Genomic DNA, 27322 nt, shown 5'->3' on the forward strand with positions numbered 1-27322 from the left:
TTACACACGTTGGCCAGCAGAGGACAGAATAGGCTTCATTGGCTGGATTCTTCGTTATACGAAACCGAGCGACGCCAAACCACTGGCTTGTCTCCCCCCCCCCCCCTTTTTTTTTTATTTCAGCATGTACAGTATTCATTTCACCTCATCAAATACAACACATTATAAAGTTGTGTTAAAAAATATTGGTTAAAGTGTCAAGTCTCGTCAAATTGATTCGTATAGGTTATAGCCTTGAATCACGAGAGTCTAAAAGGGGTTCACCGATCATGAAATAATAATAATAATTTTTAAAGGAAGACAACTAATGTTGACACAGCACCACCGCTACATACACATTCACAGCAGTCCTACTATTTTTTCCCCCCGCAAATTGTCTTCACTTATCCTAACATTGAAACAGCAAACATTTGCGAAACCCCCTTTTTACATAAACTGTTGAACAAACTATTTTCCTTCACTTGGAATTTCAAAACAAGTTATCCATCAATTTGTAGTGTACTATATATGTGATAGTATGAGGTGATTATACATTTATTGGTTCCACAGTCATAAGGAAACCTAAACTACAATGTGGCCCATGACAGAAATCAGTTTGATATCAAACAATTCACGCTCACAATTACACCTACGGGCAATTTAGAGTTGTCAATTAACCTACCATGGATGTTTTTGGGATGTGGGAGGAAACCGGAGTACCTGGAGAAAACATATGTAAAACATAACAGAACTGTAGTTTTGTAAATACTTTGAATACTAATATATGCTATGTACAAACTAATGTAAAATCCTTTCTGTGTCCTAATAAAAGTAATGTTAATGGGTTTCCAGTCAATAAGATATTCAGTAGCACCTTGGCTTTATATCACATGTACATGACAACAACTAACTTTTCTCATTCCAATTCTCTGACCTGTAACAACATAAATGGTGACCTACGATTAAATGCAGCAAAAATGAGGTTTGGTAATAGTGTGTTGGTATTGAGTGGTTGAAGTAAAGAATTGTGCTACATAAACTGGTTTAAACCGTGTACTTACACCACGACAGCATTTCTTTCTTTTCGTATTGCTATGTACAGGTACTGGTCAGAACCCAGTCGAGGAGCAGTGGGAGGGATTGGGGGGGAGGAAAACCCAAGATGTTAATTTGAAAAAGTGCTTGTGAGGTTGCATCAAACAGAGAAACTATTATGTGCTCTATAAACTTAACTAGTTAATTTCACTAGGGATATGAAATGCGGTTGCAAGGAACATTTATAAACTGCCAGTTAACAGTGCAGATAATAGCTGATTGCCCTCCAACGACTAAACGCCCACACTAGAAAGTACTATATAGGTAAGACTAACCCAGAGTTATAGGATATGAATAAGTAAGAATAATACAAAAGCTGAAACACTTTATTTACATTTTCACAGAATGTGTAGTTGTCCCAACATTTAAAAAAAAAAAAAAAAAAATGTAAACCTAACATAATTATGTATTTTGGATGACTGATGGATAGTCACAGTAGTCATTTGGAGCAATTGTAATCTTGACTGATATTCACAAGATGCTTCTGTCAAAATTGTTTTCCTAACACGCGACATGATGATATAAAACATATAGCAAAGGTGTAGCATATTTGTATGTTAGTTTTAATGAGTTGAAACTGTGGCAAACAAATCATATGAGTGACTCGCAGTGGTGACCCGTGATGGGGAAAAGCCGAAAGACTTCTTCAATTTACATTTCATGAGTCTGAGTGCTTGGACTAGAACATATGGAAATGATTTCATCAAGCGCCAGTCCCTAAAAACTAGATAGTTTCCTAACAGAGCTAAAGTATCAAGCATCTTCGCCATTGGGGTAAGTCTTCATATAGATATCAACCATTGAATCCAAATCATATCCCACATCATTGTTTATGTTGAGAAGAGCCAGGCTCTTTGATTTCGCAGTGTCAGGGGTGTTGTGCATGTATGTCTTGAAGCGCTTGAATGCCACATCACAACTGGTATCCAGAGCCAAAGTAGGCAGGATGCCCAGTAGCCTCAGGACTGCTAGCATGTTTGGGAAGAACTTTACATCAGCCTGCTGCAACGTTTCCTGCAGAGTGGAGGGCAACGATTCTCCTTTCCCTTTTTTATTCCATTTAACCCACCAACAATGCAGCTCGGCGGTGAGGGAACCTACGTTCGGGATGTCATTTTTAAACACTAACATGTTTTCTTCTTCAGGCTGGGAAGCCTTGTTTTGTTCTATTACAGCAGGGACCAGTGACAAACATTTTAGTGCTTTCAGGTGGTCATCACTGAAGAGTTCACCGACTTCTTTGAGCGTATTGTTCACCACAGGAACAGTCAGGTGCTCCTTGTAGTAATTCTCTGGTTGAAGTGTTCCCACGTCAGACTGATGCTTCCTCAAGAGCGACCGAGGAAGTTCTACTGGAATCTCCATTGTGGCAGAAAGGTTAACCGCCTCTTCTGTCCAGAACTCATGATATACGTCAATATTGTCAGCCACTTCCTTCAGAGAGTGCAACACTGCTTTTACGCTGCCAGCAGCAAAATAGATGTCTGTTGCTTCGCCTTGGATGTTCTTCGCAAATGCCCTTAAAAGTATCATGGTGTTTTTCAGCACAACCAAGGCCATGATGAATTCAAAGTCAGCCAGAGCTTTTGAGATCTCCAAGGCATCATATGTGATCTGATCGCTCCATCGCAAGTCTTCATTGTCATGTACGCTGTCCACACAAAGCAGCAAAGCCTCAAGAAGCTCCAGTGTCACCTCAAATGCATCGTGTCTTCGGGTCCAGCTGGTGCAACACGTCTCCTTCAGTTCTTTGGCCTTCTCCTCTTTTTCTGGATAAATAACTGAGATGGCATGCTCCAACTCCAGACACAGTAAAGGGGACTGGTCAAAGAAAGACTCGATTTTCTTCAAGGTGGAAATGACAAGCTGGACCCCTGACAAAGCCATATCATTGGCTAGTGATATGTTCAAGGCTTGAGTGGGTTGAAATGTGAGCATAGCCATTGGATACTTCTCCATCAGTTTGGCAGCAAACGCTTTTATTTTAGCGAAGTGTGTCCCGGAGCACGAGTGGGCTTGGCCTCTACACTGGTCCATGTTCAACCCCCATTCATCGATCATTTCAGACAGCAGTTTCTCCGACAAAACATCTGCATCTCCATCAAAAGGCAAGAAGCCCACAAACCTCTCACGCTGGTAGTTTGAGTCATCCACATAGCGCAGGAACACAGGGAGGTACCACTCTTGCAGAATCTTCACCAGATCATCAGTAATCAGTGAGAAAAAGCCATTTTCTTTCACTTCCTCCATCACTTTACTCCGGATGCATCTCTCGCACACTTCAATCAGCTGTTTAAGATGACGTGATGAACAGCCCTCTTTGTTTACATCATACTTCTTCAGCCCTTCATCTCCACAACTGATGCGATACTCTAGCAATGCCTCAAAGTTGTTTAATCCGATAGTGTCTTGTTTAATAGTACTGGACCAGGTCACCGGAATGTTTTGCTCTCCTAACAGTACAAGCGCTTCAAATAATGACCTGAGATAGTCTTTGTATCCATCTTCCTTTGAAGTTATCGTTGCCTCCTCCTTGTGCACTTCAACATTAGATTTTTTGATTTCTGCAAGGGTGAAAGAACTTTAAAGCCAAATCATTCATTAGGCATGTAAAAAAAAGCACACTTTTTACTTACTTTTTCTTCCCTTCGTCTTTGTGTCTTCATCCTTAAAAGTGTAAAAATACATAATTTACACATAAACCCACATGCCACGGATGGATACCAAAAAACCTACAGTGCTGTGAAAAAGTATTGGCCCCCTTCTCAAATTCTTATATTGTTTGCACTTTACATCAGCTTAAAATGCTGTTCTTAATTGATTGTATTTTTTTTTTATTAAGGAAAAAATATATATATTCAAAGTTACCTGGCCCTGTGTGAAAAAGTAATGCCCCCCTAAACCTAATAACTGGTTGGGCCACCCTCAGTAGCAACAACTCCATCCATCCATCCATTTTCTGAGCCGCTTCTCCTCACTAGGGTCGCGGGCAAGCAACAACTGAAATGAAGCATTTTCTATAAATGGCAATGAGTCTTTCACATCTCTGTGGAAGTATTTTCGCCCACTCTTCATTGCAGAATTGTTTGAATTCAGCAAAAATTCGAGGGGTTTTAAACACGAATGGCCTTTCTAAGGTCATGCCACTGCATTTCAAGTCTGGACTTTGACTAGGCCTCTCCAAAACCTTCATTTCGGTATTTAAAAGCTATTCAGAAGTTGACTTGCTGGTGTGTTTTACTACAGAAGTCAAGTGTCCTTCAGCTTGAGGTCACAAACTGATGGCTGAATTGGCCTGCAGAATTTAAAGAGCAGAATTCATGGTTCCATTAATCACAGCAGGTTGTCCAGGTCCTGAAGTAGCGAAGTAGCCCAAGATCATCACACTATCGCCACCATGTTTGACGGTTGGTATGATGTTCTTTTTCTGAAATGCTGTGCTACATTTACGCCAAATGTAACAAGACACACACCTGCCAAAAAGCTCAAATTTCATCTCATCAGTCCATATAATATTCTCCCAAAAGTCTTGGGAATCATTCAGATGTTTTTTTTTTTGCAAAAGCAAGACGAGCCTTTATGTTCTTTTTGGTCAGCTGTGGTTTTCGACTTGGAACTCTGCCATGGATGCCATTTTTGCCCAGTCTCTTCCTTATTGTTTTGTCATGAACACTGACATTAACTGAGGCAAAGGAGGCCTGCAGTTCTTTCGAAGTTGTCCTGAGTTCCTTTGTGGTCTCCTGGAGGAGTCACTGCTGTTGTCTTGGGGTAATCTTTGTAGGCCGGCCACTCCTGGGAAGTTCACCACTGTTCCATGTTTTCTCCATGAGAGGATAATGGCTCTCCCTATGGTTCACTGGAATCCTAAAGCTTTAGAAATGGCTTTTGTAACCCGATTATTTTATTACTTTATTTCTCAACTCTTGTGGAATTTCTCCGGATAGTGTCGTTTTGCTGCAGCTTTTTTAGATCTTTTGCCTGACTTGATTTTGTCGGGACAGATTCTGTTTAAGTGATTTATTGATTGAACAGGTCTGGAGGTAATCCATCACTTAACATGAGTGCGTGTGTGTATGTGTGTGTGTGTGGGGGGGGGGGGGGGGGGGGGGTGATTACTTTTTCACATAAGGCTAGGTGATATCGAACAGTTGTTTTCCTTAATAAATGAAATCACCATTTTAAAACAGCATTCTAAGTTCACTTTGGTTATATTTGTCTGATATTTACATTTGATTATCTTAAACATTCAAGTGGGGAAACTATGCAAAAATATATGAATTTGACAAGGGGGCCGATACTTTTTCACAGCACTGTCGGGTAATTTTACCCCCCTACAAATATTTAGAATTGAAAATATTAATATATAAAAAAATATAGCCCAAACTATAATCCCAAAATTTTAATATCATTTCATACTCATCTTACATTAGCCTAAAAAATGCACCAGAAGTGTGTGTGTCTTGTCTTTGTAACCCATAAAAACACAAATTGCCAAGAAATAACGAGACTCCATCGTTTGTTAGCTTGGGCTTTTTAATAGCTACTCGTCATAGCGAAAACATAATGCGGGAAAGACTCTCCGTAACTCCCACTAACAACCCAGGCTAAACTTACCAACACACAAAGATTTTAGTCTCTCAGTTGAAATCTATCACTTCAACATACTTCCTTGACACCAATTACTTTTTTCAATTAGTCAGGGCTTTGGCGCCATCTTTTGCCCTCTCAGGGTTTACAGAAAGAGCAAAAAATACAAATAAAAAGTCCACCAACTTATGAGTTTTCTAAATTACAAGGCGTCGCTTGATCAAATTTGTTTCTTCGTCTCACTGAAAATTTGAAATAATTCACTGAATTGCATGCTCAGTCACGGAATTAATTAAACTTAAGGTGCCACTATACATTCAATATGTGATTGGATTGAATTTGGAATCATCATGATGTATGTGCATTTAATTGATTCTCATAAGTGTGTGTTTTACTTTGCCCTTTGTGAGTCTACTGCAGAAGGATACGCCATTAGGTTAGAAGGCAATAAAGATAAGTGTGATCAACACAGAAACAGAAGTGGAGGTACTGGAAGAGGTAACTTTACCTCCTATACAAAGCTTACAAATATTAATCAAAGTGATATATGAAGACGACTAGCCTACCAAGGCTAGTTATTCTTTAAACACTACACCTCCATCTCGAGGATGAGTAGTAGTTAACTTTTTAAACTTGAATTAATTACAATTAGAAATGTTTTAAAGTGTTGTTTAAAACCTGGCCTAACTGCTAAATAAAGGTTCTATGATGGTGACAGTTTGACTCTGGAACTGATTATCTATTTCTCTATTTCCTCAGAGATTGTGTTCAACTTTTATGGTTCCACTGTAATAGCGATGTTTTTTTTTCTTATACACACCGTCTCCTGAGTGCGCTTTATTTGTGGATTTTGAAGTTTGTTGGCTTCATCAAAGATAGTTGGGATGGTGTCATCGTTTATCACTGTAATTGGATCACTCTGTAAAACAAAGCCACATCAAAACGGTATCATGTAAACTGTGGCGATTCAATACGATGTTGCCTTGTGTGTGAATGTTTTTAACATTGAACATAAAAATGGGAAATTAAAAGAGGCCAACAATTTCCCATATGGTTTGGTCCTCACTTACACTATCATCAGAAGTTTCAAAATGCTTTGCACAAAGTCTGTAGTATCTGAAGAGATGTTCTGGTGATTTCTCCTTTAGATCTTCCCGCTGGCATTTTTCCAACCACATTTTACACCTGAAATGTGAATTGTGAAGTCAAACAAATGTGACAAAAAGCTACTGGTTAAACTTTTATTTTTTTTTGCACCTAGTACATGTAATATTGTAAACATATTTTTATGTGACAGTATACAGTGGGATGAAAAAGTATATGAACCCTTTGTCATTTCTTAAATTTCTACATAAATTGGCCATCAAATGTAGTCTGACCTTAATCTAAAACACAAGAACAGAGTCTGCTTAAAAACTAACACCACACTAACAATTAAATGTTTTCCTATTTTCACTGAAAAGAAACATTGACAGGATAGGGAGAAAAAAATAAGTGAACCCTTAGATTTAATAAGTGACCGACCCTCCTTTGGCAACAATAACCTAAAATAAACATTTCCTGTAGTTGCAGATTAGACGTGCACAATAATCAGGAATTTTGGACCATTCCGCTTTACAGAAGTGTTGCAGTTCAGCAAGATTCCTGGAATCTTTGGTGTGAATAGCTCTCTTGAGGTCATGCCACAGTATCACAATTGGATTGAGGACGAGACTTTGACTGGACCACTACAGAACATGTACTTTCTTCTTCTGAAGCCATTCTGTTGTTGATTTGCTTCTGTTTTAGATCACTGTCTTTCTGCAACTGTTAGACAGATGGCCTCAATTTGTTCTTCTTCTGCAAAATACCTTTATAAACTTGTGAATTCATAGCAAGCTGTCCAGGCTCTGAGGTGGCAAAGCACGCTCATACCATGATGCTCCCTCCATGCTTAATAGTTAGCATACAGTTCTGATGTTGGTGTGCTGCGCCATTTTTCCTCCACAGATGGTATTGTGTGTTCTTCCCAAACAATTCAACTTTGGTTTCATAGGCCCACAGAATATTGTGCCAGTAGTGCTGTGGAACATCCAAGTGCTCTTTAGCAAACCTTTTTTTGTTTTTTTTAGCTGTAACAGCTCCTCCTTGGTGTTCTCACATGAATTCCATTCTTGTTTAATGTTTTACATATGGTATATTTGTCAACAGAGATGTTGGCATGTGCCAGTGATTACTGTAAGTCTTCAGCTGACACGGAAGGATTCTTTTTTTTTATTTATTTATTTTTTTTTTAACCTCATTGAGCATTCTGCTCTTGCAGTCATCTTTACAGGACAGCCACTCGGAAGAGAGAATAGTGCTGAACTTTCTCTATTTGTATAACTGTGGAGTAATGAACATCAAGACCTTTAGAGAAACTTTGTAACCTTTTCCATCTTTATACAAGTTTGTATATATAGTCCGGACCTCAACCTGATAGAAATGCTGTCGCATGACCTCAAGAGAGCTAGTCACACCGGACATTCCAGGAATCTTGCTGAACTACAACAGTTTTGTCAAGAGGAATATCTAAAATTCATCCTGATTGTTTTGCACGTCTGATCTGCAACAACAGGAACTGTTTGGTTGAGGTTATTACTGCAAAAGGAGGGTCACATAGTTATTGAATCCATCGGTTCACTTACTTTTTCCTCCCACTCCTGTAAATGTTTATTCATTCATTGATTTTCCGTACTGCTTATCCTCACTAGGGTCCCGGGTGAGCTGGAGCCTATCCCAGCTATCTTCGGGGTACACCCTGAACTGGTCACAAGCCAATCGTAGGGCACATACAAACAAACAACCATTTGCACTCACATTCACACCTATGGACAATTTAGTCTTCAATTAACGTACCATGCTATTTTTTGGGATGTGGGAGGAAACTGGAGTACCCGGAGAAACCCCACGCAGACACAGGGAGAACATGCAAACGCCAGACAGGCGATGCCGGATTTGAACCCGGGTCCTCAGAACCGTGAGGCAAATGTGCTAACCAGTTGTGCACTGTGCCGCCTACATGTTTATTTTCAATTAAAACATGAAAACATATTTTTGATGTGGTATTTGTTGAAGCAGACTATTTATACTTGTGATTTACATGACGATCAGTCTACAGTTGACCAATTTATGCAGAAATTTAAGAGATTCTAAAGGGTTCACATACTTTTTTCCTCCCATTTAAAAAAAAAAAACATTTACTGGTGCACACAATGGCTAAGATACTGTAGGATAGTCCAGCATTCAGGAAAACTTTGACCATAAAAGAGGTATTTGTCTCACTGGTTAACAGTTCATAGAGTTTCAAGACGGTGCACATGAAATGTTACTGCTAATACCGTTATTACGAGTAACTGAATTGGTCAATAATGTAATGGCTCCATGTGATTGTTTCTTGACATTGCAACACCCAAATAATGAAACCACGTCCAGCAAACAGACGATGAAGTTGAATTTTTGAATAAATAATGTTTGAAAACATTTTCACTGAGAACCGAGTCTTCGCTTTAAATTCGACTTACCTTTCTGCGTCAAGCGGAAAACGGAAGAGCGAATACAAGTCCGATTTCACACTAGTACAGTTAGGAGCGGCACATTGATTCTGCATTGTAGTTTGCGTTTAGGGTTGGTGGTGTGTATACAAATTCGGACGGTAGCAAATAATGCTAGCTGTAGCTTTCGTGTTGGACAGACGTGTGAACATCCGATGTCGTATGTCAAAATAAAACCTGTTGCCTTTGAAAGATATACTGCACATGGGATATCAAATACAACCAGATTTATATAAAAACAAAATTCCATTCATTTATTTTTGCTAAAAAATACATTAATTGTTTATCTTTACTATTGTTCGATGCAAGACAGCTACCAAATAAATTAGACTTTATTGTGAAAAGCTCATTTCCTTTCTTGTATGTTTTCCCGTTCGTGGTGTCACGCATGGTTAATTTGCACTGCGCGTGCTTCGCTTTTTAATTCTTAGCGATGTTCTCAAAACCCGAAACTGGAGAACGCCCGCCGACATGTTCAACGCGTTAGGTCATATGACAGTCCAATCTGTTCACGACCATTTTTATTAAAATAAAGTATTTTATGATTTCGTACTTGTCTGGCTGAACTGAATGAAACAAGGTAAAAAGGACAGTTAGATAATGATATTATTTGGGTGAATGTACTTGTTTCTGTTATTCGACAAATAGGCTTTTATTAACCCCCCCCCCCCCCCCCCATTTTAAACTCCTTGACGTGTACAATGAAGGCGGAACAGCATTTGTGACCGGTAATCGTGGAATGCTATTTTGTTTCAAAATAATTCAAACCAAAACGTTCTCTCGATCTCGTGCCTTTGTTTCGACATACCCTATTGGTTGACACGGCGCCCTCGCGAGACCGCCCTAACCAATAAGAGCGCAGCAGCGGCAAGTCAAATAATATATTTCAAGTCCACTCGTGAGGCAGAATCAGGCTGTGGCCGCTTTTGATGGTCCACACTTTGTGCTTTGTGTCTTTCCTTTTACAAAACACGTTCAACCGAAGGGTAAGTTGTTGTAAATGTTGTATTTACTGGTGTAATTCGAGGCTACCGTGGACTCCTGCGTTTCAAAACAAGCTAATGGCAGCTAAGTTCGGGAGAAATGGTTCAAAACCGAAACGAAGACACCCCCCCACCAGCACTGGGAGTTCTCGTTGTAACCGTTTACTACAAATAACGAACAATACGTTTGCTTTTTAGTGACTGTAAGGACGACGTTCTCACTAATGTTATAAACACGGCGAGACTAAATTGAACGAATAAAATACTGGTTTTAGTAGACAGTGGTTGGGAAAACTTTTAATTCGAGGAACACATTTGACCTTGGATAAATCTCAGGCCACGACACCAAAAATGGCACGAAAAAAGTACTGTAGGGGTGAGCGTATCGATGTAAATATCGATACCAATGTGAGTATTGGTATCGGATCGATACTAGCGTGATGAGATCGATACTGCAGTTATTTTTTCCCACTGGAAAATGAATGAGCCAACATTTCCCTGTCTGAGCAAGATTACAACGAAACAGCTGGGACTAATGGGAACCTCTGTACCCGTGGGGAAGCTTTTCAGTTCATAACTCTGTGAAGAAGTGCAATAAAAGGGAAGAATGTAAACCTGTTACTGTTCCTGAACAAAAACCTATGAATCTGTTGTCAATATGGGAACAGAGCCAAAAGGGCACCTCAAGGGATTCTTCCTCAGGTTTTGTGAGCAGAGAGCCAAAGGTGACGAATGAGAGTCAATTGTAGTTTGCACTATTGACTTTATTTTTCACGATATCGTGCGTACATGGATGCCTTGAGATGGACTCGCAAACCCGGAAATGTATTTTCAGTGTGAGTGAAGCCTTATGTGCATTTCGACGGGCTTTAAACTGCGACGTTGCGACAGTGTCCGCTCAAAACCGGTGGCAGACTCGTGGAAACAGTTGCCAAACCCTGCACGCTGCGTGGCAATGTTTGTCAATTATTCTGTTGTATGACTGGCATAAAAGTGGATACACGGGTTTTATTGTACCTTCTGCCATCTAATGGAAGAGCATTGAAGTGTTTTGCCTGTCATTGTCACTGGCATAAATGCAAAATACATTTAATATTTTGTTTTGTTTATTGAAGATTAGACCATTTAATTATGGATTGGATCTGATCTATTCAATTTGATATTGATTATTTTTTTTGAAGGTCTTCAGGACAAACCAGTGAATTATCTGTGAAGTTGAGGCGCCGCCATGAGCAACACTGCGGTTTCAAGAAAGCCCACAGCCAATAGGAAGGTAAGAGCCTTAGTCATCTAATTGTGACTAATGTGGGAAAAGGGATTGTAGAGTTACCTGTGTGCAATCTCTGCATGCAGATTGTTTCCTTTGTTTTGTCAAAATGGTCATATTGATTCTGTGTCACTTGATGTGTAGAATCAGAATTGGACACTTGGACCTACCGTGTCAAGCCAGCCTGAAATGCGTGGGAACTTTTCACATCTGTGGGGGCAGCGGCTCATCTTTTAAGCTTGTGTTTTAAAAATTACTCAAAAAGTTGTATGCTTTTAATTGTTTCAGGGAAACAAGGAGAATGCTCACCCCGGGGATGGAATCAAGTCTTTCAGCAAAAGAGACTTTTCAAAATCAACATCGGCTGTGTCCGTCCAACTTAAAAGCAATAAGAAACGGGAGATGCTGGTAAGAAATGGTGCCAGTAAAATCGCCTCCAAAATACAAGATGCACAGTCGGTGTCTGGTGAAGTTCTGAAAAAAGTGAAGTTCACACAGAAAGATGGCAATGGAAGTGCTGTTAGTGAAGTCAAACAAAGACAAGCACGCAACCTGGCCGTTCTTGCCGAACAGACAGTGAAAAATGGAAAACTGGTTACATACACACCAGGAGGAGCTGGTGCGGCTCCCTCAAAGGCTGCCCCTGGCATGTACAAAGGTAAAATTGTGGAGTCAAAAATTGGATCCATTTGGAAGTTGAGCGCGAGAGCTCGGGGGGCAGTTTCAAAACCAGCAGCGCCTGAAGCGGAAAACCGAAGTGTGGCAAATTTGGCAAGAAGCAGGTCAAAGTCTGTCACTGATGTCCCTGAGAGGGGCTTCCAAAAACCTAGACCTCCCAGGTCCAAGTCAGTGGTGGATGGACGTGCACAAGCGTTCAAACCTGTGGCCACCGGCCGTCCTCCGGGCCCTCGTTCTGCTCACGATCTGAGCACCGCAGTTATCCCGGCAACAATAAGAACCACCGGCTCCGGAAACCCAACCGTGGCACCCACGAAGCCAAAGATTTCAATAACTGATAAGAAGGTCAAGAAGCCTCCTGTAACAAGCACCCTCAGCCAGTACAGAAATACTGAAACTGCCGAGGAAAGAAGGTGAAAGTCTTACTTTAAAGCCCTGCTTGTTTTGCTTGATATTTGTCCGTGAGGCATGCCTCCATACTTTGTTTTTATACCTCCCTGCAGGGCGAAATTAGCTGTGTGGCTGGCTTCCAAGGGCAAGACTCTCAAGAGACCCGCCATGACCAGCGCACGCCCAGAAGTGAAACGCTCTGCATCTGTAAATCCCAAAGCCGGTGTGAAATCCCAGCGGGATGAGGCAAAGTCGGAACCAGAGCTCGCTCTGAGCCAGTGCAAACAGAATCCCGCGGTCTCTGCCCCTGACCCAGAGGCCCAGGAAGCTCCTGCAACTGTGCAGACGCAGACTCCAGTGATGCTGAACACTACCTTGGACCTTGTAGAAAACCCGGATCTCGATTTGCCTGTTCTGCAGGATGGATTTGAGGGCGTAAGGAGATTCAACTATTGCCACTGAATATGGTTTATTTTATTTAATAATTAAAGAAATGTTGCTGTTTGTCATATTTTTAGATTGCTGTGAACCTGTGTGATGCCCTGGAAGCCTTGCAGACCCCTTCAAAGTACAAGGATAGTAAGTTCAGTTTTATCGTGTAACTTACTTACGGTCTATTCCGGAATACTACTTGGGTTTACGGCAGTCTCTGCCTATTTCGAGGTTACAAACGACACGCAATGAACTATTTTGTGAAGCGGCCTAAGAATGTGCTGCTGTTGTATGCAGAACATCAAGGCACACCCAGTTACTGCTGTACTTACTGTTTTTCCCCTTTGGTTCTTTTCTAGTTGTATTTCTGTCTTTCCATACAAACCCATGACTTTCCTACCAGTGGAGAAACAGAACTCTGTCGTAAGCTGAGCACACTGTAAGGCAGGGATTTCCAACCTTTTATGGAGCCAAGGCACATGCAGTATTTTACAACTGGAAAATCTCACAGCACACCAACAAACAAAAAAGTGGATACATTACTGTATGTACTTCTTGCCATCTAATAGAAGAGAATTTTTTTGTTTTGTCTGTCACTGTGCCTCCCTGGCATAAACCGATGAGCAAATATAAATTTCTTGTAACTAAATATTTTTTTGGCGCGATTAAGTAAACTTTTTTTTTTTTTAAATTTCCCACGGCACACGACTGTACCCCGGCACACTGGTTGAGAATCATTGCTGTAAGGCACTGAACCTAAATTTACACCTATTTTGAAACAGTCAAGTTAATAATGAAAATATTACATGCTTTGATCTTAATTAATGGTAGTAATAGGCAAAATTAAACTCATTTGTCAGAAAATGCCTTTTGGGTTACGGAAGAAGTTTTCCCATATGTGGATTTTCTTTAATCCGCATTCTCCCCACCTTTTAAAATGATCTCTCAATGACTGGTCTCTTGCAACGCTAACAAATGTTTTTCACGGCTCGAATTCAAGGCAGAGGTGGTAACATTCTGATCATTCACACAGGTACGGTATGTATGCCTGGCACAAACAAAAGCTTTTTCTGGATATTAAGGAAATCTTGGGGACGAAGTCTCATCTTGCAGTGATTTTGATCACTTTATGCCATTTTCACTCCCAGAGAGCGCACGTGTGTGTGATGATGCTGAACAGGAGGAAGGACCTATGGAGAATGAACGTGTGAAGGACTTGTTCAAGAATGAGAACGTCAAGGAGCTACTGAAGAATGACAATGGAGGAAGTGAACAGGGAGTGCAGATGGATGAAAAAGTTCAATGTGATGGCGACGACAACATTGCTGACATGGAGGGCGTGTCACAGATGGGTCATGCCTTTGTCATAAAATACAGTGTAAAGACGACGCCATATTTGCAAAGGTCAGCTGTCATGTCCAATTATGGAATGGAAGTGCTAAACTTAACCCAAGATGTCAAAAAAATTCTGTTCTTACTTTTGTGCGTGTTGTAGTGTGAAGAAGACAATTGAAAGTGAGGTCCAAACCAGCGCAGCGAGACGAAAAAGCAACATCAAAGATTTGAAGTTTCTGACGCCCGTGCGCCGCTCCCGTCGCATCGAGCGCCACTCTTCATGTCTGCCGCCGACCCTGCTTGATCACGACCCGTGCGTGTCGTCACTGGCCGAGCTGGTTAAGCTAGATGATGATCTCAATGCTTACGTTTATAGAAAGAATTCTGCTCTTGTGGAGGATCTGCCAGACCAGGTCATAACGTAAATATGCTGATGCGTGTCTATACTGTATACACTAATATATATTTATGTATATAAAAAAAGTAGTCCACTTTCTTCTAAAGGCTACTACTCATTTTATCTGTTCGAATTGTTTTGGTTCAATGTTAACATTTGGTTCTCTGCTTTTAAGTTCTGAATGTATTTACTTTAAAAACTGTAGTAATGCACTACAATAAAAAGTAATTTTGTCTGACCTTTTAACAAAAAGATTCTTTCATTTTGTGTAATGTATCACTTGTCGTTTTTGGGAGCATAAGGAAGCTGGAACCCGTCCCAGCTCAAGATAACTAGTGGGTACATACAAATGAATAAAACAATGATCAATGGCATAATATGAAAATGAGATGTCGGGGCGGCGGAGCTTAAAATTTACTAATGGAAAGAAGATATTGTTTCTTTTGTTGTTGACAAAAACTGTACCCTTAATGTAATATTTTGTTGTGTAACCGCTTTCTGTAATTCTGAACACGCTTTCCAGAAGGCATTGTGATGTTCTGTGGCTGCTTTAAATTCAGCAGAATGTGGCTTGAAGATGTGCAATATACAAGGAAATGCCAAGACTACTATATTTCAGTTATTTTTAAATTGTAGCAGGTCTGCGCGTAATCTCATTTAATGTGAGTTTAAATAGAATGTGATAGGTTAATTCTGAACACAGCCACATGTTAGCTGTAGCTACTTGTAAGCTAGTGCCATGTAAAAGTTTGACCGTTCTCGTTGATTTGATTGACCTGTAATGGATGTTCTGTTGCTCTCACCTCTTCAAATTTACATCGGTTTCTTTCACAATTTTTATTCCCTTGATTATTGCAGAGATATTAGTCAAGAGTTGTGGAAACTTAAAAAAATAATAATAATAACACACACCAATGTTTTACCCATGTTTAATTCCTGCTTTATTTGACCACATTGTACAAAATCAAAAAGCTGCTCCAATGAACACTGCTGACTTTTGGCCACTTTGTCAAATTAGGCTTCCCAACATCAGACTGGGTATTATGAAACAATTTATTATAATAACAGAACAAAATCTCACATACACACCCACACAAATCTCTCTGCAGTTTTCTTCCCCAAAACAAACCGTATAAAAAAAAAAAGTATTGTTGACCAGCTCATCTGCTGACCATAGGGAAAGGTGTTCAGTGCTGTGCGCAAACAGGGTGTTTCATTGTCTTCAAGGGGTTTATGTTCTTGAAAGACCCCGGTTGTCCAGATCTTTCACCTAGAAGTTAGGATGAATAAATAATAGAAAAGACAGTTGTTGAGGACTCAAAACATGCTGTACATAAGAGTTGTTTTTTTTTTTAGGATTGGTGATTAACTCATGTGATGCTGTTGATTAAGAGAATCCATTGGGGGAATAAAAAAGAGAAAAGGAGGCTGCTCAAAACCTTATAGTACAACTCCACAGTCACACAAAATAATATTGATTGGATTACATTTTTAGATGAGGATAATTATCAGTATGCGTTCAATATAGTACAATTTGAACAAACAGATATTTAATCTTTAAAAGGATTGTGATGACTGCGCAGCTGTGTGTCTTGTGCACATTTCTCTGACAGAGTAAACTTCAGCGCGATTGGAAGAATGTAACCCTTGTTTGTCTGTCGCCGCACGGCTAATTTGTTTTCTTTTTGTTGGATTTGGTTTTGTCTCGAGTTGGCTTTTTTTCTTTTGTTTTGTTGGTTTTGTGCTCTGGAGTACAAAAGGCAGTGGATTGTTTTATTTGCATCACACGTTGCATTTTTATTATTATGTTTGACACATACTTGATTGCCACAAAATCTGAATTTATATATTCCCTTACAGCAAATTCAACAGGCTTCAAACACAGCACCAATATTGGCATTATCATAGTGATACCAATGATGATTGTTCTACAAACATTTAATGTCCATAAAGGTCATCCGTCAGTGCAAGTAACTGATTGCACATTGACGTGTGTGTATGTGGGGAAGGTACCAAAATCTTATTTTGATTGATTTAATGGGGCCCTAATTTCTCTCTCTACAACAACTGAGAAGTAAATGATGATTAACAGTATTCCAATTTTTTGACTTCCTGATTTTGTGGGTTTTATGAGCCCAAATTATGTAAAAATAAACAAATAAATAACTGAATGTGTTTAAACTGTGGGCCCTGACATGTCACAGTAACCTAGCAATTAGCATGCCTTCTCCATCTTTCTCATGTTATTACTCCTCGTCCTCCCTTCGCGATAACGATACTTGTCACATTGTAGCTCATTCGCTGCCATGGAGGCGATGATTAGTGACTTATAATGCGTTGACACCGGACGCGAAGCAAAGTTTCGCCTCCACATCGTGTTTAGCCGCGTTAGCTGGGGCTGCGCCGGCCGCCGTTTTTGCTTGCATCGTCACAACATCGTCTTTGGGCTGCACTGTTTCGGTCAAAAGTCTTTCGGCTGAAAACAGAAAGCGCACTTCGGGCCCATCTTCGGCCCACATCTTTCGGTGCATCCCTAGTTCGAAACACATGCTCACTGTGCTGCCCTAATTATGGCACCATATTTAGGGTTCAATACGGTCCTTTTACACAACATATTAAAACCGGAATTTTCACTAATTTTAATCACAGTCTCTGTTACGCCAGACTGTTAAAACTCCGAAGCAGTCAAGATTATCCTCAATGTGCCAACTATATGCCATTGACAGATGCCTTTCTTTGCCTATTTGAATGTTAACCCCTCGCCAGCCCCCCAAAAAAAAAACCGCAAGCAGCAACTGACCTTGTATATCCTAACAAGCCAGTGTTCTGTCGTGTAGGCCTCTTCCAACACATCCAGTTCAAAGTCTTTGTTACCAATTTCAGCGTTCCTCACTCTGTCATAACCTGGTGGGCGCTCTGCAAAGATTAGAATTGCACTTCAATTTACACAATTGAGCAGTTTTACGTTTATTAAAAAAAAAAAAAAAAACTATTACAGTTCATATTCATCTTCACTCTAACTTGCAAGGGGTCAAGTCACTTGAATGTTCCTCCAAGGTTCAGATCTGATGACTAACGGCGAGGACTTGACTGAGAGTTACTCACTGGCCTCGGTGTAGACCTGGCCAAAGCGGTAGTAGCACATTTTGTACATGAGGCAGTTGAGGAGCACGGGTGAGCCTTCGCGGTCCACTCTGAACTCCCCCGTGGGAGTGTAGTAGTCGTGCTCCTTGATGTGCTTCCCTGTGTCCGTGCTGCCCCCGATGCGGACCATCCACAGGAACTTGTTGATATCTGGGAGAACACGGTCACACATGCCGGAGAAAAGATTTCACATTGCTTTGTGTTTCTACGAATGTGCAAATCCTCACAGCTGAACAGACATTCACCGCAAGAACAATTTGTCCAAATTTCTCTGATTTCTGTATTTTCAAAATTTTGTCAAAAACATTACCGCAGGACAGTTATTCCAGTATATTATGTAATAAGATTTTTAAAAAATCTGTATAGTGTTCAATTGCACAACAATCATGACTCTATAATTGTTAATTGTGGCTGTAGTATTTGTTATTTTGTTTTTTTATAGAATGAAAGTATATGAGATTTCTACGTGCCATTGTCAAAAATATCTGTCATTTGATTAATTCGCCTTTACCAATTCAATGAATTTTTTTTTGAAAAAAGCAAGTCTATTAAGCGGCACGGTGGCCGACTGGTTAGAGCGTCAGCCTCACAGTTCTGAGGGGCGGGGTTCAATCCCCGTCCCCGCCTGTGTGGAGTTTGCATGTTCTCCCCGTGCCTGCGTGGGTTTTCTCCGGGCACTCCGGTTTCCTCCCACATCCCCAAAAACATGCATTAATTGGAGACTCTAAATTGCCCGTAGGTGTGACTGTGAGTGTAAATGGTTGTTTGTTTGTATGTAGCCTGCGATTGGCTGGCAATCAGTTCAGGGTGTACCCCGCCTCCTGCCCGACGACAGCTGGAATACGCTCCAGCACGCCCGCGACCCTAGTGAGGAGAAGCGGCTCAGAAAATGGATGGATGGAAGTCTATTAAATCAGATTAATCAGATCTCAGAAGTTAATTAAAACCAAACAAACAACTAGCATTGCTGATAGTCTGAATTGGATAGTTTATGTATGGAAAGTAGTAGAAGACAGTTTTGATTTCCATTTTGTGAATGTGCTTGTATAGATGTCTTCTCTTGCATGCTACTTATACATTTAGATTTCCTATATCCACTATTGCTACTGAAATGATGGCTATTTCTACATCGTGGGACAAGTAAAGGTTATCTTATATTACACGCATTTACGACGACGTCTCCAGTTCAGAGGGTGTCTTGCGAGGGCGTGAATTATTTGACATTTTATACCTCCCGACGGGCGGCACGGTGGATGACTGGCTATGAAATGTAGGCTCCGGCCTCACAGTTCTGACGACCCGGGTTCAAATCCCGGTCCCGCCTGTGTGGAGTTTGCATGTTCCCCCCCGTGCCTGCGTGGGTTCTCTCCGGGTACTCCGGTTTCCTCCCACATCCCAGAAACATGCGTGGTAGGCTGATTGAAGACTCTAAATTGCCCGGAGGTGCGAATGGTTGTTTGCTTAAATGTGCCGTGTGATTGGCTGGCGACCAGTTCAGGGTGTACCCCGCCTCTCGCCTGAAGATAGCTGGGATAGGCTCCAGCACGCCCGTGACCCTAGTGAGGAGAAGCGGTACAGAAAACGGATGGCCGTATTTTGTTGTTCAAACTTGATCACTCTCTGCTATAATGCGGTTGTCGCCAGAACAATGTGACAGTGTACTGTAAATGTATAACACCCACTCACTTCTTTTGGTGTTTTGCGACTTCATGACACGATAGCTTAGCCACTATTTTCCCTTATACTGCAAATGAATATCGGTTTCCAATTTCAGTTCTTGGCTTCCCTGACTGGTAATAATCAGTATCGGACCCTTGTAATAGGGAGAGTTGCCAACTATTTTCTTTTTGTGATCAAGTTCTGTCACTTTCGGCCACATCGCTTAGTGTCGTGAATAATTTGGAATCCGCTGCATTTTTGAGTAGTTTACTGATAGACGAGGGGAAAACGTACCATCTGAGGAATAACCTGTCAGTCCTCCAAAGATGACCAGGACATAACTGACATCTAGCTCCCTCATAATCTCATAGGCTCGCTCCTCAGTGGATGCCATGGCCTACAGAAGGAGAAGGAGGCCGTCAGAGAGATTTTCATAAACGTGGCGTTTGCTCTCCGGCTAATGAGCTCACCTGCCCAACTCGAGAGATGTGCGTGTTGTTCCACGTGTTGTTGTCCACTAGAATGGTTCGATTAGCCATTGCAGTTATCTGGTAGCCGTAATCCCACCATGACATAACTTTAGAATCCTGTAATAAGAAAATACAACTGAGTATAACGATGAAAGCTACTACAAAGAACACTGTAGAACTCTAGATATATTCTCTCCAAGTCATAGGTTTGCTCTACAATGTCATGAGCTCGGAAACACCACAACGTTCTATTTTCTCTGGAGCTCTTTTCCATGTCTTGGATACGACTGACCTCTGGGGTGTTGTGGCGAAGCCAATAGTAGGCCTCTCTGAAGTCATCAAAGATGATACGGCTGCCATCCCCTCCACGGGCAGACAGGACAATTGAGGGAGAGGAGTAGGCTTCGCTTGTCACCCAGGTAGAGTGGAAGGTGTATGTGATTAGGAAGAAGGCCATTACCAGAATCATCCCAGAGGCAACCTACGAGGGACAACAACACAGATATTTACCATTTCCTGCGTGCTCATAGTGGCATCTTGATAGTCATCAATTATCTCGTCAGCTTATCCAACACCAATGAGCTGCATCAGCTGACATTTCGAAGTCACCTCGGACTGATCGCCAGGCAAATCACTGGGTTAACGCATTGAGACAATAATTTTCTTTCCCGAGCCGTCAATTAACCGTACAACATGTTCAGGGATTGTGTAGGGGAAAGTGGGAAGAAAAAGCGCCGAGAATTGAGCCTAAAATTGGTGCAAAGAAAACCAATGGCCCACAGTGCTGCCATTTTCTCAATTTGGCTACTTATCTATAATCTTGCAGATTTGCAGCCATTAAAGGGCAACTGAAGGACGGACGTTTTAAATAGTCATACATTAAAAAGTGTTTTAACTGTAACGGTTTCATTCGCCTGCCAAAATCTTAACTGGAAAAGTTGAGTTAACTAATATTATATTCTACAACAACAAATACATTTTGCAATGACAAATATTCTAAGTATATTAAAAAAAACACAATCCAACTATTTATGAAAAGCTGCAGTTAATAGCAGCTGGTGAATTTGATTACACCAATGCTTACATTATCTCTTTTCACACACATGGAGGTCATTGTCGGCACCGCACGTTTCTGTACCTGTCCTTTCTGTAAGAAGCTTTTGTAACTGAGGGATGATTGCATCTGAAGATTATATTCAAACAGCCCCTGGATCTTTAACTATAAAGTCAATCAAGCCACCTACTTCGTTTTTAATGGGGTAGGTGGAGTCCTGCTGCTTCTTGCTCTTTTTGTCTGGCCTGCTGACGTCCAAATTCTTCATGTAGGTTGTTAGCACCTGGGATACACCGATGCCAGACAGGATGCACATGACAGGGGCCAACACCAACATCAGTCGAACCTGGAAGGACGAGAAACACCATAACCGTCATCAAACATCAAGTGTTTTTTTTGTTGTTGTTTATTTTGTAGGCAGCGTGGCTGTCTGGTGCACTTCTCGTGCCTCGTCCAGTATAAATTACTATTAAAAAGATATAGCAAAACATTGAACTTGAAGAGTCATAGTCCACTGCACTTTGAGCCACAGTGTCTGAAATGTGAATCTTTGGTGAGGAGGTTAACTGCTCTTTAACCATCATTGCAATTGCATTTCCACCTGCACTAAGAGCTACCCACTTAGGGTTAATGTTGTCACGTTCGCGAACGTTTCGTTCAGAAGAACGAATCTTTTTAGTGAATGAACTGAAGCGAATCGGTTTATGAAATGATTGGTTCTTTTAGCATGGCCGGCGTGAGGCGAGCGAGTCGGCTCGGAGTGGAAACGGAACTGGTGAAGCCTTCTGTCACTCACTTCTGAATCTTTGGCGAATGACCAATGAGCAGCCAGCAGTGCAGTCGGGGGCGGGACTTCATTAAACGTGCGGTCATGTGATTTGCGATTCGTCACTCACTTCGGCGGCTGACAAATGAGCAGCCAGCGTCAGGCAGCGCCGTGCAGGCGGGGGAGGGACTTAAGTGAATTGGTGTACTGAGGAACTGAAGAATGATTCATTCGTTGAACTAATCATTCGCGATCCGTTAGACGCGTGTGATTCGTTCGTTGAACTTCTTCGTTTGTGATCCGCTAAGGAGCGATGTTCTAGTACGATGAGTGATTCCTCTGCGCAAGGAACGACGTACTACGCAACGAACGTACTCATGAGTGATTTTAACCGCAAGTCCCGACGTCCTCGCGGGGATAGCTTTCACTAGCAGCTTCAAGCTAACGGCTAATTTTTGAGTCAGTCAAGCACACACATTTAAAATAAATGTGCACATACATATCAGTCCCTCTGTGTCTCTAATGTGATTATTAAAGTTTTCCGCAGGTGGAATGCAGAAAAGTCGAGAGCCTAGGTGGACGTCAGGGGACGCGGAAGGATGGTCGCTAGCTGAGCCCGCTGCACTTGTGTTCACAACTCACAACCGAAGCCGGGTGCTCGAGAGCTTGCTGAGAGAGAGATAGGTAGGTAGGTGATCGTTTAGCCGAAGTGTTTTTTTTTTTTTTTTTTTTTTTTTTATAAATAATCTCCCCGCCTTTCCTAGTTTACAATACGTGACAACAACAAGGCATAGTCCTTCGGCGAACGTGTTGAATGACCGTGAACCTCAGGGATGGATCATTAACTGAATGAGGAAGCACTTGAATGATTTTGTGGAAAAGAACTGAACGAATCTCTTTAATGAACTGATTCACATGATTCAGTACGCTCAAGAGAACGGCCATGTCCATCACTACTCAGGGTCTGTTCATTTCCGTTTACATTGCATTTTTTTGTGTGGAAAATGCATCTGTCAATAGCAGGTCATCATGAGTGCGTTCAGGTAAAGTAATTCAGTTGGGCTCATCCAGGATTTACCATGACAGCTGAGAAGTACATGCTGGTCACGCCGTACATGATGATGAAGATCCTCGCATCCGACAAGTTGTTGAAACAGTAGTAAAGACCGACTGTATTGAAAAGAGAGGACATTTCAGAAAAGATAAAGAGCTGAGACCATCAAAAGATGCCCATGCCCACTTTTTGAAAACTGAGATCTGGATTTAAAGGGGGAAAAAAAAAAAATTATCTCATTATAACTATATTAATTCTTCGCTTTGATATCAACTGTCAGGGAGGTATTCATTCAACAATACGTTCATTATTGTGGTGATTGTTTGGGGTGAAGAAGTACACTGTATCATACTGAGCGCGTCTAATATTTTGGTTCACTAATTTACGTACAAGGGGTCCTCGGGTTACGACAGTCCCAACCTGTTTCACGGTTCTGAATGGCGCACGTCCACAGCAACATAAGAACATGTCGTCACGCGGCACAATAAGGCACACTCAGTTACTGCTGTATTCAGTGGTTTTCCATTTGATTAGTTCAGGTTGTTTTTCGTACATAAACAGTAATTATGACTTTACAGCTGCGTCACAGTAGGTCATAGACGACAGCGCATTTGAATTGGGTACAAATGGGGCCTACCTTAGGAACGGAACTGCATCGTAAATGCCTCAGTTTACTCTGTGGACATGAAAGAGTGCTGAGTGTACACTTGCCTGGGAACATAAACACCAGCAGCTGGAGGTCAAAATAGTAGGAGGACCAAGTAGTGGGCTGGTGCTCAGAGACAGACGCAATGATGGGGATATTGTTTTTGGCATAGGAGGGGTCCAGCAAGGAGTAGAAACGACCAGTCCATGGCGATATCTTTCCTGGTGGGGCATGGCAATACGGTACGAGGAATTTACTTTAGGGATTTTGCTCCCACAACTGCTACTCCCCTACCCTCCCACCGCATTTGGACCTACCCGTCAGCATGAGAACAGCACCCACGGACAGCAGGAGGAATCCCACCAGGGAGATGACGCTCTTAAACAGCACCTCAAATTGCTGAGCGTTGAGTTTGCTGCGTAGGTAGTCCACAAAGGCATGAATCTGGCACAAGCCAAACACGCCAAATGCTGCCATGTGCTCGGAGGACTGCACCGGCTGGCAGAAGGGAGAGGACAGACATTGTACGTGACTAGGTCCTTTATAATTCTACTAGTACGAGATGAATACATAAATAGAATACTTTCTGATATGGTTCCTAAATAGGATCTCATTGGGTTGTGCTGGTAACCAGTGCGTGCAAATATAACACAGAAGCTTTAAACCCTACCTGGAAACCAACAAAGGAAATCTGCATGGACAGGATGGTGCCCAGGCAGTAGACTGTGCAGTATGCTACATAGATACGGTGAGAGAAACGTCCCGTGAGCATCAGAACCAAGACGTGGAGGGGGATAAGGTTGATCAGGAACACATAGCCACCCCAGGACGAAACCTACACGCACGCACACACACACACACACACACACACGGATAGACAGATAGCTAAAGGAAATACAAATATGCACACAAAAACCATATTATACAAAATTAATGTCTTTATGTCTGTTGTCGTACTAGAGCCGCTCCAATTACCGGAGACAAACTCCTTGTGTGTTTTTTGGACATACTTGGCAAATAAAGATGATTCTGATTCTGATTCAGGAATATTGATATTAAAAGCCATTACATATGTGATGTTTAAAAAAAAAAAAAAAAAAAAAAAAAAAACACAAGACTTCAAACTTCATATAATGACATTACAATTCCATCTTCTCACCATATAGAAGTAGGCCAGAGCGCATATAGAGGACCAGTACACAGATCCAGTTTTTACAGCCTTGATCCACATGTAGTAAGTCAACAGCATGCAGAAGATGGCAATACCTGAGTAGGAAAGACAGGGTGAAAATATATTTGGTTATGATGGGATCTTGTTAAAATATGTACATGTCACATATACGTATTACATGCGAGCATGTAATGGTATACCTTCATTGTCATAGGAGCCAGCAACAGAACGGGAGATGTAACCAGGTACCACAGCAATCATGGCTGCAGCCAAGAGCCCAGCACCGGCATCCTAAACAGATAAGAGACTACTGAGCGACAGCAATTTATTTAACGCAACTTATTCAACTTAAACCATGCATTACACATATCACGGTGCTAAAACATGAACTAACCCCATCCATCCAATTATTGAGGGCCACGGGTGAGCTGGAGCCTATCCAAGCTGACTTTGGTACATTCTGGACTGGTTGCCAGCCAATCACAGGATACATATAGACAAACACCCATTCACACACACTAATTTTAATTCAAATTTAGAGTCTTATTTGCATGTCTTTGGAATGTAGAAGGAAGCAGTCGTACCCATACACAAAAAATAAAACAATATTGGAATAAAATCGCATTGCAATTTTATTTAACCCTGCGATACATATCGCGATGTCAAAAAATACACGATAACATACAGGTAACGTGAAAACCAGCACACATTTCTCTTTTTCCCTCTCGAGAAAAATTATGCTCAGTAGAGCACAAAAGTGCATGGAGTCATTTGTATGAAGTTTGCCTATATTTAAGTGCACTGTAGTATTGAGCAATAGTTCAGCCAGACATGAAGATAAAAATCATTTATTTTCATGCCCAGTTATACTGTCGTCATTAGCACATTCCTAACACTATTCATTCGTTTGTAACTAATGCTATTTTACATCTATGTTTTAACATATGCGTTAACATTTCTATATTTGAATGCAGTAGTTTAAGCAAAAAACATTGTTTGCACACCTGAAGTTTGTCCCTTCAATGATGCCGCAATGACGGTACTCAAACGGTATATTGTGCAGCCCTAACATCAACATTACCTTCAACTCCTTGGTGAAGTGATAGGTGACAATGGCTGTGAAGGATGAGAACAAGGGAGCCAGAAAAACGCAGACATTGCGGATATCAATGGTGATGTGGAAAAAATGTAAGACGTGGTACAGGGCAGCCGAGGTGATCATCAGTCCTGGTGAGGGAGAAAATATAGGTGAGTGCACATGTTTAAATAAAAACTTTGAAATGGAGTTCGTTGTTCCTACCTGGATAAATGGTGCCACCGATGATCCTCCCAAGTGGATACCATGCTCGGTCATCAAACCAGTTATGAAAGTTGTAAAATCCTTCTTCTGCCAGGAAGCGTGTTGTACGGTAGTTGAAATACCTAAAAGGTGACACAAGAGTTGCATAACTTGAGTATGAGGGTGGTTTTTGTATTTTTATTTTGTTAAAATCGAACATGGCACAACTACGCAGAAGCACTTACGGATCAAACTCGTGGATGACACTTTCAAACCTCAAGACGGAAAACAGTCTGGTGGAGAATGCTGAAAAGAAAGTTGTGATGATTGTGATCGAATCATGCCGTTGTTTCGTTGTGCGTGGCAAGTGAGTAGTAATGACACTCACAGAGGATAGCAGCCATAGAAAGGATGAGCAGCTTCAGCAATGTGTCCTGCTTCTCATAGGACAAACGTAGGAAGGCCAATTTTGTCATTGTGGCGAGGGTGGAGACAGCTCACCTCGTTAACTGATGAGATGACAAGCAATTATTCCAATACATTTCAAATGTGGGGTTGGAAAAAAAAAAAAAAAAGTCCATTCTTCCAACCAGATAAGGCCACGCACTATTAAGTGGCGTCAGGAACGAGGAAGCGTCTACTCTTCTTGGAACGTTCTGCAGCGATTTGAGGCTGTCCCGTTAATAATCCGTATTACCGCACATCAACAATCCAAATAAAAAGAGAACCTTTGAAGGAGGCTACTTTGCAGGCGTCACCATGAGCTCAGAAAGATGTTAACGACTGAGTTGCCAAACCCTCCCACAATCGCACAGTAGGTAAGCCGGCTAAATAAACAGAAAAACCTGAAATGCAACAAATCGAAACAAGACCGTGGCGAAGCCAAGTTTGAACAATAATACAGTTTGCAGTGCTTCAGCTTGTGCTTCGACTTTACAAGTCTCTGAACTGCTAGCAAGGCTAGGCTACTCATTTCTAATCTGTACAGTCCAGCCCTACAACTCTTTCTAGTAATGTTACAATCGGGAATAACTCGAAAACGGCAGGTTAACAACCTAATTAAATGTTTGCTATTTCGCGTACAAAACATATTCCATTATATCCTCTTCCACTTACCAGCTCCGCTCCTGTGAATCCTACGAGTTGCAGACAACCGAACTCTCTATTCCCGCCTCAGTCACGCTATGGTACATCCTTATTGGTTGAGCGTCACTCAACCTGATCATATATGGCTCTGATTGGCTGTATTAGCTGTCTATCAATTTTGGTTCCTTGCCTGCCCACTTCGGTGCAGTGACGTGTCCTAAGTGAAGGAACGTGTTCCGTCTCCCTCTACTGAATAAAACGTGCTTAAAAAATAATAA

The 27322-nt window shown here is 41.4% G+C and overlaps 3 protein-coding genes across 5 annotated transcripts; 1 reads left to right on the top strand and 2 right to left on the bottom strand.

Moving 5' to 3' along the window:
* Positions 1–1386: 1386 nt before the first annotated feature.
* thap12a (THAP domain containing 12a) lies at positions 1387–9363 on the bottom strand. The gene is made up of 5 exons (XM_061702452.1): positions 9204–9363; positions 6732–6846; positions 6482–6580; positions 3711–3741; positions 1387–3638 (listed from the first exon to the last, which is right to left on the bottom strand). The coding sequence occupies exons 1-5, from the start codon at positions 9287–9289 to the stop codon at positions 1828–1830; spliced, it is 2142 nt and encodes a 713-aa protein (XP_061558436.1). The 5' UTR covers positions 9290–9363; the 3' UTR covers positions 1387–1827.
* A 257-nt stretch (positions 9364–9620) lies between these two features.
* Positions 9621–15007, top strand: si:ch211-266i6.3 (cytoskeleton-associated protein 2). Of its 2 annotated transcripts, none has more exons than XM_061702543.1 (7): positions 9621–9813; positions 11398–11489; positions 11772–12574; positions 12665–12986; positions 13070–13130; positions 14132–14387; positions 14479–15007. In XM_061702543.1, exons 2-7 carry the CDS (start codon positions 11445–11447, stop codon positions 14741–14743), a joined length of 1752 nt encoding a protein of 583 aa, XP_061558527.1. In that variant the 5' UTR covers positions 9621–9813; positions 11398–11444; the 3' UTR covers positions 14744–15007. The 2 variants fall into 2 exon arrangements, with proteins under 2 accessions (XP_061558527.1, XP_061558526.1); XM_061702542.1 differs by lacking the exon at positions 9621–9813 and adding an exon at positions 10124–10219.
* A 621-nt stretch (positions 15008–15628) lies between these two features.
* On the bottom strand, positions 15629–27130 carry stt3a (STT3 oligosaccharyltransferase complex catalytic subunit A). 2 transcript variants are annotated; one of them, XM_061702958.1, is made up of 18 exons: positions 27075–27130; positions 26347–26467; positions 26204–26264; positions 25980–26101; positions 25761–25906; positions 24880–24970; positions 24668–24774; positions 24179–24343; positions 23826–24006; positions 23574–23729; positions 22887–22978; positions 21233–21388; positions 20281–20469; positions 19989–20105; positions 19813–19915; positions 17821–18009; positions 17516–17631; positions 15629–15985 (listed from the first exon to the last, which is right to left on the bottom strand). In XM_061702958.1, exons 2-18 carry the CDS (start codon positions 26432–26434, stop codon positions 15947–15949), a joined length of 2118 nt encoding a protein of 705 aa, XP_061558942.1. In that variant the 5' UTR covers positions 26435–26467; positions 27075–27130; the 3' UTR covers positions 15629–15946. The 2 variants fall into 2 exon arrangements, with proteins under 2 accessions (XP_061558942.1, XP_061558941.1); XM_061702957.1 differs by lacking the exon at positions 27075–27130 and adding an exon at positions 26566–27063.
* Between the last annotated feature and the right edge of the window lie 192 nt (positions 27131–27322).

The sequence above is a fragment of the Phycodurus eques genome, chromosome 17 (assembly GCF_024500275.1).
Source record: "Phycodurus eques isolate BA_2022a chromosome 17, UOR_Pequ_1.1, whole genome shotgun sequence".
In the NCBI taxonomy this organism is placed as follows: domain Eukaryota; kingdom Metazoa; phylum Chordata; class Actinopteri; order Syngnathiformes; family Syngnathidae; genus Phycodurus; species Phycodurus eques.